The 12,627-nt window shown below is 42.2% G+C and overlaps 1 protein-coding gene across 1 annotated transcript in view; it reads right to left on the reverse strand.

Annotated features, from left to right (window-relative positions):
• DMGDH (dimethylglycine dehydrogenase) overlaps positions 1–12,627 on the reverse strand; it is an 85,023-nt gene that overhangs the window by 39,082 nt on the left and 33,314 nt on the right. The window contains exons 9-14 of the mRNA XM_055536656.1: positions 12,218–12,371; positions 8,350–8,515; positions 7,787–7,917; positions 5,994–6,211; positions 4,199–4,356; positions 1,660–1,719 (exon numbers count right to left, since the gene is read on the reverse strand). Of these exons, the coding sequence (XP_055392631.1) occupies positions 1,660–1,719; positions 4,199–4,356; positions 5,994–6,211; positions 7,787–7,917; positions 8,350–8,515; positions 12,218–12,371 (887 nt within the window). The remainder of the gene's footprint in view (positions 1–1,659; positions 1,720–4,198; positions 4,357–5,993; positions 6,212–7,786; positions 7,918–8,349; positions 8,516–12,217; positions 12,372–12,627) is intronic.

Below are 12,627 nucleotides of genomic sequence, written 5' to 3' on the forward strand. Positions count from 1 at the left end.
TTAGTATAAGTGTAATGGGCTGATTAGAAATTGTATTGGTGAAGGGTTTTTCATTTGTTGAGCTGATGTTTACTGCTAAGTCTCCATATCCCCTGCCCTTATACACATTAATGAATATATAGAAGATATAAGTATTAACCTTTGATATAAATCACGTTAGACCTTAGGCTAAGTAAATTCTTTCCTTAACTAAAACCCACTACACCCTCACCCTATAGGAATGTAACTTTATTTGGGTGGCGTCTGTTTTAAGAATAATCACCCCTGGAGAAATAAGTGTCCTGGTTGACTGACCGCTGTCACAAGGAGAGGGTCGTAAATTGTCAGCAGGCCCCCTGGCCAGAAGATGATGTAACACCCCTAAGACCTCTGTATACATTTGTATGAAGCACCTGACTTTGATAAAAGTCAGGACTGCTGACCCCGCATGACTTTTGCATAACACCTCAGTGTATAAAAGTAGACCATGGAAAATAAAGAATTGGGATCAGTTCCTCGAAAGACTGGTCTCCCCATGTCTCTCTCTCTCTCACTCTGGTTGAGTCTCCATCTGGAGCGCGGAACCCACCATGCTTACTAATTATGCCTGGGCTTCTAAGATCCGACCGGGGAGGCCTCAGTGTCTCCTCTCCTTCGGGAGAACGGAAGGACGCCTGCGGCCTACGTAAGTGGTGCAAGCTTCTTGTCTTGAAGTTTTATTGGTCCCCCGCGTAAACCAAGCTACTCAGCCTCTTTTCTCCACTGAATTTTCCTACTGAGCTATCCTCATTCTATTACTCTTTGTATCCTTAATTAAAGTGTAATTAAGCAGTTATTCCCTGACCCTCGCCTAGCCGTCTCTCCTTTGAATACCCTGGATCAGCCGGGGCTGGTCCCCGGCAGGTGGCGCCCAAGCTACTCAGCCTCTTTTCTCCACTGAATTTTCCTACTGAGCTATCCTCATTCTATTACTCTTTGTATCCTTAATTAAAGTGTAATTAAGCAGTTGTTTCCTGACCCTCGCCTATGCCGTCTCTCCTTCGAATACCCTGGATCAGCTGGGGCTGGACCCTGGCAGAACTAAGGATTTGTATTTCTAGCAAGCTCCCAGATGATACTGATGCTATCTGAGAACCACTGATGCAGGTTCCCTTTAGAATGTCAGCATCAGTTATGACTCTGTGGGCCTGTATTGGCTCCTCAGTAATAACTTTTATGCTGAACATATTTGAAATGTGTCAGTTGCTCATACGCAGATGTTGCAAAGCACGATGCTCAATAAGCAGATGGACAGATCTGCTGGGTGAGGCTGCTTCATGCTGCTGAGCACCCAGGAAGAGTCAATTAATGCAGTCTGTCTCATCAGCTAATTGTGACTTCACAAGTCACCAGGATTTACAAAACAGCTTGCTGACATCTTATCCTTACTGATTTTTATCTTAGAATTTAGATTTGGTCTTCAACGTTGATGGATTATTGCATCAACAGGCACATTAGAATCATTTGCACTGATATCAAATTTTGACAAAGCTTAACATGAAGCACTTAAGTAATGCTTACTATTTATGTTCAACTCATTTGCCCTAGAGTCACACTTGGTTAAATTTTAAAGCATGGCTCTGTCATGAAACAGCATAGTTTTAAGATTTATTTCAAGTACACTTTGGAATGTAAACATACCTTATTTAGTTTTACAAAAGATTCCAGTCCCGCTTCCAAGGGATTTGTATCACAGTTCATCTAAAAGGGAAACATGCATTTTAAATCTTAGGTGAGCATAAGTAGTTTTAGTAACATCACTTTCATATTTATTTTTTAAAGAGAATACTTTTTCATTTGAAATATATGGATAGACAGATAGACATAGATATAGATTGTGAACTGGCCTCTAAAGTAATATTTTAAATCTAAAATTCAAAAGTAGCCTTTCAGCAAATACTGTTATTTTAATAGCAAATTAGATGCTAAAATCCCCAGCTTGTTTCCAAGGCTTTTTTGGTATAATAAACATCTGAGGGATGCCACAACAATGATGTTCTTCCCAGAAACAAGATTCTCATAAGCTTTTACCTACTAATTCTGCATAAATGTGATTTGAAACATTATTAAGTAATTTATTTATCTTGCAATCATCCAGAAATCAGGATAAGTGGAGGAAAAAAGCATATGGTAGGAAAATAGTTTCCACAGAGTTCAGGAGAGGGAAAAGGAAAAAAAAAAAAAAGAGGTTGAATTTGGCTGTCATTATAATATACTTCAAAGAGAGCTAAAGCCATTATTTGGGACTAGACATGATTTTTGTTTGTTTTGATGTCATCAGTCTCTTTTGCACCAAAAGAACTGATCTAAACCCCATAAAAGGTAGCCAAACTTAACAAAAGAAAACACAACCTTTGCATGACCTAGATGCGTAATATAAATTTGTTTTACATGATATAAAATTTGACCTCATATTTCCTAGTCAATTTGAGCAACTCTAAGATTATTTTTTACCTGCTCAAATTTTCAAAATTCCAGAAACAAGATGAGAATTTATTACTTAGGGTTTTCTCAGTGTTTCACCCCAAACCTCATGCTTACTAGAGCACGCGATACCATCTTGTTGATTTTAAGATGCTGTCCTTACCACACTGACATTTCTAAAGCCCGCATGTGTTCTATGATAAAAAGTCTACTTTTAAGACAGTATTTCATTGATTAAAAAAAACAAGTTTCAGAATTCCAGGAAAAAATTTTAAAAGTCCAGATGCTTGATTGCTGTAATAACGCTAGAGGGCGTGCTGGCACCGCTGGGAAATTAGAGGGGCTGGGATGGAGACAGAAGGAAATGAAAGGGGGAGAGCAGAGAAACGCGGCTCATTCCTTGCTGAGAGTGGAGGCAGAGCTATCCTCTCCGTCTCTCCCTGCAGCAGCGTCCTCTGAGGACACCCCCCCCCCCACCCCGGTAGGCTGAGGATCCCTGCAACAGAGCACATCCTCTGTAAATCAACAACTGCCCCAGGGCTCTTGTTCTTTCAGTGACTCCAGGAGGCTGTATTGTCCACCTCAAAACCCACTTTCTTCTGCCCCTGATCTAACTGTCCTAGGGACCCTGCCTGTGCTTTCAAACCCACTTTGCCCTCAAATTCACGCTTTATGTCCTAGGCACTTTGCAGGCTACCTAATCTTGACAATAACTCTGTAGGATAAAGACTGTCTCTCTCTTACAGAGAAGTGAAGTCTCTGGAGGGTTAAGGCCACATAATATGTGGTAGAGGATACATTCAAACTCCAGAGACCCTACCCTGAAGTACACCCTTTACAAAGGTCCCTTATCTAAGCTCTCATACCTAAAACCTCAATGTATTCCAAGAAAACAACTAGTGGACCTGAGAAAATTGAGATCTAAAGATAGTCTGCTGTATTGGAGATAAAATAAGAGAACGGAGTTTGAACCACTGTTTGGACACTTCTGTGCAATCTGGACCAAGTTGTTTATTGTTTCTTAGCGTGCTTGTGTGTATAACTCCCACCTCCTTGCCCAAGAATCACCAATAATACCCTCTTCAGGGAGAGCTGAGAAGGTAGATGACATCATGCTTATAAAAATGGCGTGTAACTACACAAATAGAAACCCTGAGTTCTCATTATTAACGATGGGTGTGGGCTGGACCAGCACATTCCAGACCACCAACCTTGCCCCTCAGAAAGACAGCTTTTGCTGTTACTTTCCCAAAAGGTGCAGAATAAGAAGGAAATGATGATAGACAATATGACAGAGGAGAAGGAAGAATTTTGAAAAGTGGCCCTCAAATCCCATGAGGTAGACAGGCTCCCTTGGGGCAGCCAAAGTCAGCACACAGAGGCAGATGTCCAGGGCTCTCTGCCAAGCAAGGGGAATTAAGGCAGAATAAACATTACATCAGAGTTTCCCTGAATTTGTAACTGGGAAATTGAGGAGAAAAACCTTTGTCCCTAATTAAATAAAGTTTTCAGGACTTCCCTGGTGGTCCAGTGGTTAGGACTGCATGCTTCCATTGCTGGTGGTGTGGATTCCAGCTCTGGTCAGGGAACTAAGATTTGGCATGCTGTCCAATGTGGCCCCCCCAAAATTTTTTTTTCTTACAATACATTCTTTCTCTTACAGTCAGAGCCAATGTTAACACAGTTAAACTAACCCTTGCATAAAAATCAGATACAACACATGTAAAATTTTAATAAAGATGATAGCATTTCAAACCTCTGACCCCCAGGCTCTGAAAGCTTTCTCCAGTCTTAAGGCATTCATGGCATAGGTTCCAAAATTGTCAATTCCCTCCTCCTGGCCTGCATTCATGATAGCATCGTAAAGCGCTGCAGAATCTTCTCGTCTGTGGTACAGCTCCCAACCCAGCTCACCTGAAATACACCCACAAGGGCCACAGTAGAGTAGGAATGACAATCTCTAGGTCTAATGTGCATTAGCTAAAACACATCAACAAATGAGAGGTTCCATTTCTGCAAAATAGACACTATAGAGTGATAAAAGCTCGGTTCCCAAAAAAGTTGCAACCAAGCCTCACTGCAAAGGAGCCTGCCATATGACAGATGCTTCTGGGCCTAATACTTCCCCACCCCCCACACAGAGAGCAGCATTTAAGACAACTCAGACAATTCAGCACTTAAGCTTACCTCTCACCTTGGCTTCATAATGTTAAGTGAGGAATTAGCATGGCAAAGTTTATCAAGATAAGGGGTTCAAGGTTTAAACACCTCAACCCCCAACTCCTTGGCCCCAAATCGCAAGGCTTAAACATACAGACCACTGATGACAATTATTTGAATGTTTATCATTCAACTGTGGAATAGCCAGAGCTTCTAATGGCCCCCGCTTCCTCCTTCTCCCCTGCTTGGTCATTTCATTCACCATTAGAACCATAGGCAAAAAAGAAAAGAAAATGAAACCCAACTAAAGAGTCGGCTTATTTTTTATTTTGCTTATGTTTTATTCTGGTCACCAGTTTTCCAAGGTTGGGTGGAGGGAGAATGGGGAAAAGAGAAGCCTAGGGAAGAGCTATGGCCTTTATACTGTGTGCTCGCCTTGTTCCCCAGGCGGAGGGCTAATGGTGCGGTGCTTCTCCAGGACATGAGCACCGCATACCCGAGTGAATGCTGGGCACCTAGCATTCCTTCTGCAAAGGGACAAGGAGTCTAGAGGAGGTTAGGAGGGAGCCCAGAGAACCAGTGGGGAACTGGAGAGCATTCATTCATCCCTGTTTCTAGTACCTACTGCATGCCATTAGGTGCCAAGGAAGACTTCTCTAATGCACTTAGTCAGAAAGAAAGATGAACAGCGGTAATGCTATAAGGGCAGTGCCTGACGCATTCAAGATGTTCTCTAAGGGAGACCATTTTGAATTCTCCCACATGGAATCAATCCTAAAGGAAATCAATCCTGAATATTCATTGAAGGACTGATGCTGAAGCTCCAATATTTTGGCCATCTGGTGCGAACAGCCGACTCATTTAGAAAAGACGCTGATGCTGAGAAAGATTGAGGGCAGGAGAAGAAGGGGGTGACAGAGGACGAGATGGTTGGATGGCATCACTGACTCAATGGACATGAATTTGAGCAGCTCCGGGGGATGGTGAAGGACAGGGAAGCCTGGCATGCCACATGCAGTCCACATTGGTCACTGTGGGTGACCCCACTGGGGTCACAGTGTCAGACACGACTGCGCAGCAACAACAACACAGCATCAGCTGGCCTGAGCATTCTGTCATCCCTTCCAGCTATTCCAACAACTATCCTCTTTGCACTTTCTCACCTACCTTTCTGAATGGTAGGCAGCTAGCTATGGGCCTGGAACCACAACTGGAAATCTGCAGAATGACTTTCTCAGACTCGGAGTGATTAAACAGAATTTTCAGAAGACTTGGGCAGGAGAAATCATCCTCCAAAGTTACATTGAAGAGACTGAACATGTGTGTATGCACACATTTCCGGGTGCTTCTAAATTTTAGAGACTTACTTTAGGTTATTTTTCAATTCTTACCAGTATAAGATATCCTGATAGCAGTGACAGGAATGTTGGAAACCTTTAAAGACTTGGTTTGAAGAAACTTGAAAACATTATCACTAAGATCTTCAGAGGTCAGTTTCTGTAGGACCTTTCTTGAATATGGCCCTGCGACGCCAAGGACTCCAAGCTCATCAGTTATGTTTTTAATTTCAACATCATATCCACCTTTGATTGCCTCTTCCTCAATCCATCTGCATTTGAGATTCATAAACACTGTGTTAAATCTTGCTGGAATAACACATGTTGGTAACAGATTATTTCTCTGAAGATATACTGTGTGTCTAGAATTACCAGAAAATCCCTAGAGTGTCATTTCATATAATCAACAAATTTTTAAATTTGAGGAAACTGAGTCTCAGAGATAGTAAATGATTCTTTTTAAGCTACCCACTTACAAATATGTGGGTGATTTTTCACAGTACAGAAGGATCCTTCCATTTAAACAAGCTCTGCCACAAAATTTTTTCAAACAGTGACAGCCCTACTGCATTTAAACTAATGAGTCCATCTTGGGAAGTTAATTTAAATCCAAATTTTCTCTAATACCCATATATAGGAGACACAATCATGCTGCTAAAGGTTAATAACGTGCCTGCCACCAGACACATGCTTGCTTTGACAATTACAAGGAGAAGATTAAAACTCTAAAGACTGGTTTCACTTTCTGAGTCTTGATTGGAAGCCAGTGAGAGGGTTTGCTTATAATTTACTGAGCAGTCCCTGGAGCTACACATGTCTGTCATAAAATGATCATCTGGGCTGACACAAAGCTAAGTGACTAAGATGGCTCCTAACATATCTTGGATAGGAGGATAGAATTTGTATCACCTTACAACTAGAGGAGAAGGCAATGGCACCCCACTCCAGTACTCTTGCCTGGAAAATCCCATGGACTGAGGAGCCTGGAAGGCTGCAGTCCATGGGGTCGCTAAGAGTCGGACACGACCAAGCAACTTCACTTTTCACTTTCACGCATTGGAGAAGGAAATGGCAACCCACTCCAGTGTTCTTGCCTGGAGAATCCCAGGGATGGGGGAGCCTGGTGGGCTGCTGTCTATGGGGTCGCACAGAGTCGGACACGACTGAAGCGACTTAGCAGCAGCAGCAGTACAACTAGAGTGAGAGTCTGTTAAGAGTAAGAGGTTTATCAAGCAACAATATTCCAAATATTTTTGAAATACTAAAGACAATATATTTTAGAGTAGACTAAATAGTAGACTGAGGATTCATGTGAAGGACAGAGTTGGCAAATCAATGATTTCAACGCAGCGATGGGCCAGGGAGCACGAAGTATGGAAAAGAAAAAAGAAGAAAACCCCAGAGGCAACAGATTAACGTGAACCAAATGTGAGCATCAGAGTCAACAAGACTAACTTGAGCAGGTCACTTTAACCCAAACTTCAGTTTCCTCACCTGAAAATGGGCATAATAAACACCTTGCAGATAAATCTACTAAAAGAACTTATTGAGATAATGTGTAAAAATGGTTCTGACATATGAGTGATCCCTAATAAATAGGAGTTAATATTATTAGAACCAGTAAGCCCACTGGTTTACTTTACCTTTGGGAAGGGGATGGTTATAGGGACCCTTACTTGAAGTAATTTCCTATGAAAGACATGACATTTATTTAAAACAAAAAGGTTTAAAGACTGTAAGTTATATTTTCAATTACTGATTTAAAAAGCCCACAAAACATAAGTACGCTTGGTGGAAGACTGGATCAGTTATAATGCATATAGTTTTCTTAGTACATGTACACTTACCTAAGATCATGAAGTTCTGACCCAGAACCAGTTACTAATAGAAACTCCCCAGGAGACTGGTGAGAGACAGTCAACTCAGCATATACTCGACCTTTTGGTGTTAACATGTGACTTATATTTGTAAAACCCACCTACAGAAAAGAATAAAATCTTATGTATCCTTTCAATGCCATATGGAAATAAAAATGTGGATGTCAACAATGTAAGACATCTGAATCTTTTATATCAATTGTGTGAACTATCTGTAAACCTAAACCCATTCATTTTGAAGTTTTAAGTTTAAAAGATCATTATAATTACTGATCATAAAAATTACATTTCAACCAATCTGGGGGTTCCTATTGACACAATTAAACAAAGCCATATGATCCTTAGATAATAATTCAGTCAACAAAAATTTAAATTTGAAAATTAGCTAGAATGCCCCTCACTAGTTGAAGAATTCTCATATTCATACAGAAATCATTAGGTGAATTGAAATAATTTTTTGAAAATGAGGGGATAGAAAATTAAGCAGGCCAGGATCCTGGACCTTATACCCCTACCCCTATAATGTTATTTACCTTGGGAATAACATTTGCAAAGAGATGGTCCAACAATCTAATGGAGTCTTGGCCTTTGATGTTAAACTTGCCAAATGGTGACAGGTCAATCACCCCTACTCTTTGCATAACCTGTTGATACTCAGAGCCCACGGGCTCAAACCAGTTTGTGCGGTGAAAACTTGGCCTGAAACACAAAACAGGTTATTTGTTTTCAAAAAAATTCAGAATAAGAATATTTTTATAAGCTCTGTGTGCTCAGTCACATCCGACTCTTTGTGACCCCATGGACTGTAGCCCACGAGGCTCCTCGGTCCATGGAATTTTCCAGGCAAGAATACTGGAGTGGCTTGTCTCTCCAGATTCCTACTCCAGAGAATCTTCCTGACCCAGGGATCAAATGTTTGTCTCTTACATCTCCTGCATTGGCAACTGGATTCTTTACCACTGAGACTCCTGGGAAGCCCTAACAAGCCCTACTTGTCTAGGCATTTTCATTTGGGGGAAAAATGCCACCTGTTCTACACGTCATACATATATATTGGAAACTGATTTTCTAAGTTACTCATCTATCCCTTGATCTATTTCCCAGTGAATGAAGTATTAATTAACTAGAAAATAAGGTGGGCTACGTGGGCTCTCAGATTTGAAAAAGCTTAAAAGTCACCCAGTCCTTTAGTTGTCAACCTTGGTTACATATTAGAATCACCTGGGGGAGCATTTTAAAAATACTAATTTGGGGGACATAAATCCGAATATATGAGGGGTAGAGCTATCTTGTCTGGTGCTTCTCAAGTGTTGCTGTAAATACGTCACTTGCACTTGTTACAGATTCTGAGGCAGCAGGTCTGGGGAGGGCACTGTTAAGTCGCTTCAGTCGTGTCCGACTCTGTGCGACCCCATAGGCGGCAGCCCACCAGGCTCCCCGTCCCTGGGATTCTCCAGGCAAGAACACTGGAGTGGGTTGCCATTTCCTTCTCCAATGCATGAAAGTGAAAAGTGAAAGGCAAGTCGCTCAGTCATATCCGACTCTTTGCGACCCCATGGACTGCAGCCTACCAGGCTCCTCCGCCCATGGGATTTTCCAGGCAAGGGTACTGGAGTGGGGTGCCATTGCCTTCTCCAGGGGAGGGCACTAGAGGCTGCCCTCTAACAAGCTCCCATGTGATGCTCGTGCCGGCCACCTGGGGTAAGCAAGCATCTGGCCCAATATCTTCCGTTTTTAGAGAAAAGGCACAAAGTGATTTCTGAGGCCTTTGTACTAGTTAATGACACAGCGGGGCCTGGAGCAAAGGTCTACTGACTCATTATGCAGGGGCCTTTCTACTTTATGGAGTAGACTATTAATGTGGTATTTTAACTTCAGAGGAGGATATGTTTTCAGTGGTTTAATTATTAAAATAGTAGAAAAAACAGGCCAGGTCCAAATAGTACAACATGAAGAATAGATCTGGCATTTATCTGGGTCACTTAGAAAAAAAACCAAGCCAGTATTTTGCCCCCAGGTGATCTCCACTGGCTGACTGCAGAGTTCAAATTCATTAATCAACAATTGGCCCACTACTATACTTTGGACCATTTAGGTCTGATTGTAAAGTAGACATCAAAATCTGCTTAAATAAGCAAAGTATCAGTCAAAAAAAGGTAACAACTTGAAAACTTGCTTTCTTTTGGTTTGTGTCTTCTCATGAGAAAAAAGTATGTAATCATTATTAATCCTAAATACAAGGATGGTATGCAATCCAAGTACTATGTCAACAACTTCAGAGGAAATCAGAGAATTGTTTCAGTTATATGCTTTATGTTTTAGCTTAACCTAAAATAGTAAGTAAATGATCTTTTCCCCTAGTTTATCAACAGTGCATATAATTTGCATAATTCATTGCACACACATTAGAAAGCAGTAGCTTTCAGATATTCCCTTATAAACAGAAAATCCATATTTACACACTGTTTCCATACTACGTGATTTGACCAGGCATCTTAAATCAAGGTAAACCTTTCAAGGCCAAATAAAGGGGATTTGGAGAGGGTGGGGAAGGTTCCTCTGAGCAATTGGAAAATTCCAAGCAGACGCTTCACTTGGGCCGATTGTAGGTTTCTCGAGGTCACATGGGTCCTTAATGTGGGCCAGTGTCACACGGGATAAACTAAGGCCTCCACTGCACAGTGTTGGGGGCCAGCATGAGGCACTCCACCCATGGCAAAGGTCATGAGGAAGGAGGCTCGACATACGCAAAGGCGGGATCGAGCCTCAGGAGTCCCCCTGGAAATCCTCGAGCATCTACCCCCATGACCAGAGCCTGCCTACCTTACTACTTTGTGCTCTCACCTACACCTCTGACTTTACGGGGGGCTGTCCCCCACCACCTCTTTCGGAGAAGGAGTTAACTTAGAGCTCCAGTTAATAATAATTCCTGGGTGTGATAGGAATGTTTCAACCTACAAACTCCTCTGAATGTTCTCTAGCCTGCCTGACAGGCTTGTCCGGCCACATGTGATTGCTCACAGCCTCCCAACCGTGAGAGGCACGAGATACTTTAAACCTTCTAAAAACAGGTTCCTTAGAAAAGTTAGAAAATTATTAGTATAAGTATAATGGGCTGATTAGAAATCGTATTGGTGAAGGGTTTTTCATTTTTTGAGCCGATGTTTACTGCTAAGTCTCCACATCCCCTGCCCTTATACACATTAATGAATATATAGAAGAAATAAGTATTAACCTTTGATATAAATCACGTTAGATCTTAGGCTAAGTAAATTCTTTCCTTAACTAAAACCCACTACACCCTCACCCTATAGGAATGTAACTTTATTTGGGTGGCGTCTGTTTTAAGAATAATCACCCCTGGAGAAATAAGTGTCCTGGTTGACTGACCGCTGTCACAAGGAGAGGGTCGTAAATTGTCAGCAGGCCCCCCGGCCAGAAGATGATGTAACACCCCTAAGACCTCTGTATACTTTTGTATGAAGCACCTGACTTTGATAAAAGTCAGGACTGCTGACCCCACGTGACTTTTGCATAACATCTCAGTGTATAAAAGTAGACCATGGAAAATAAAGAATTGGGATCAGTTTCTCGAAATACTGGTCTCCCCATGTCTCTCTCTCTCTCACTCTGGTTGAGTCTCCATCTGGAGCGCGAAACCCACCATGATTACTAATTTTGCCTGGGCTTCTAAGATCCGACCGGGGAGGCCTCAGTGTCTCCTCTCCTTCGGGAGAACGGAAGGATGCCTGCGGCCTATGTAAGTGGTGCAAGCTTCTTGTCTTGAAGTTTTATTGGTCCCCCGCGTAAACCAAGCTATTCACCTTCTTTTCTCCACTGAATTTTCCTACTGAGCTATCCTCATTCTATTACTCTTTATATCCTTAATTAACGTTTAATTAAGCAGTTGTTCCCTGACCCTCGCCTACGCCGTCTCTCCTTCGAATACCCTGGATCAGCTGGGGCTGGACCCCGGCAGCACAGAAATTATTTTTATGGAAAAAGGCTCAATGCTGTTTGGAATAGGGTAGAGTGAAGGGGTGGGAGGTGGATATGATGCTTTTCTGGGGTCCCTCCATCCCAATCCCAGAGTTCATTCTGCAGTCAGAACCACAGGTAGGCTAAGTCACTCATTTACCTGTACCCAGGGGTCCTGGCCTGGTTTGTAGAGCCAGTGTGGGGGATATGGGGCTTCTCTAGGGTCCCTCCATCCCACTCCCAAAGTTGACTTTGCAGTCGGAGCCACGCGTAGGTTAAGTCACTCATTTACCTGTACCCAGGGTCCTGGCCTGGTTTGTAGAGCCAGTGTGGGGGATATGGGGCTTCTCTAGGGTCCCTCCATCCCACTCCCAAAGTTGACTTTGCAGTCGGAGCCACGCGTAGGTTAAGTCACTCATTTACCTGTACCCAGGGTCCTGGCCTGGTTTGTAGAACCAGTGTGGCTGCTCCCAGCCTGCATGGAACCCCATGGAACACTTAGACTCCAGGGTTTCATAAAGCCCACTGACTCGCTGAGTTGGCCTCCCAGCAAATCGTTCTTCTTTAGGATAACCAACTGAAAAAGGAAAACCCATACTCTAATAGCATAGAACCAAAACTACAAAGTACTCTGAAGGGATTCGGAAAATGGCAAACACAGTACTTAAAATCCAGAAGATAGATATATATACATATACACACATACACACAGAATATATGTAAAATAAACATATGTAAGCTTAATACATACGCATATATACAATACATATGAAATTTATATTTTCAAGAAACCAAAACCATCATTTATTTATACTGATCATCAAAGGTAAAGT

The sequence above is a fragment of the Bubalus kerabau genome, chromosome 10, assembly GCF_029407905.1.
Source record: "Bubalus kerabau isolate K-KA32 ecotype Philippines breed swamp buffalo chromosome 10, PCC_UOA_SB_1v2, whole genome shotgun sequence".
Lineage (NCBI taxonomy): Eukaryota > Metazoa > Chordata > Mammalia > Artiodactyla > Bovidae > Bubalus > Bubalus kerabau.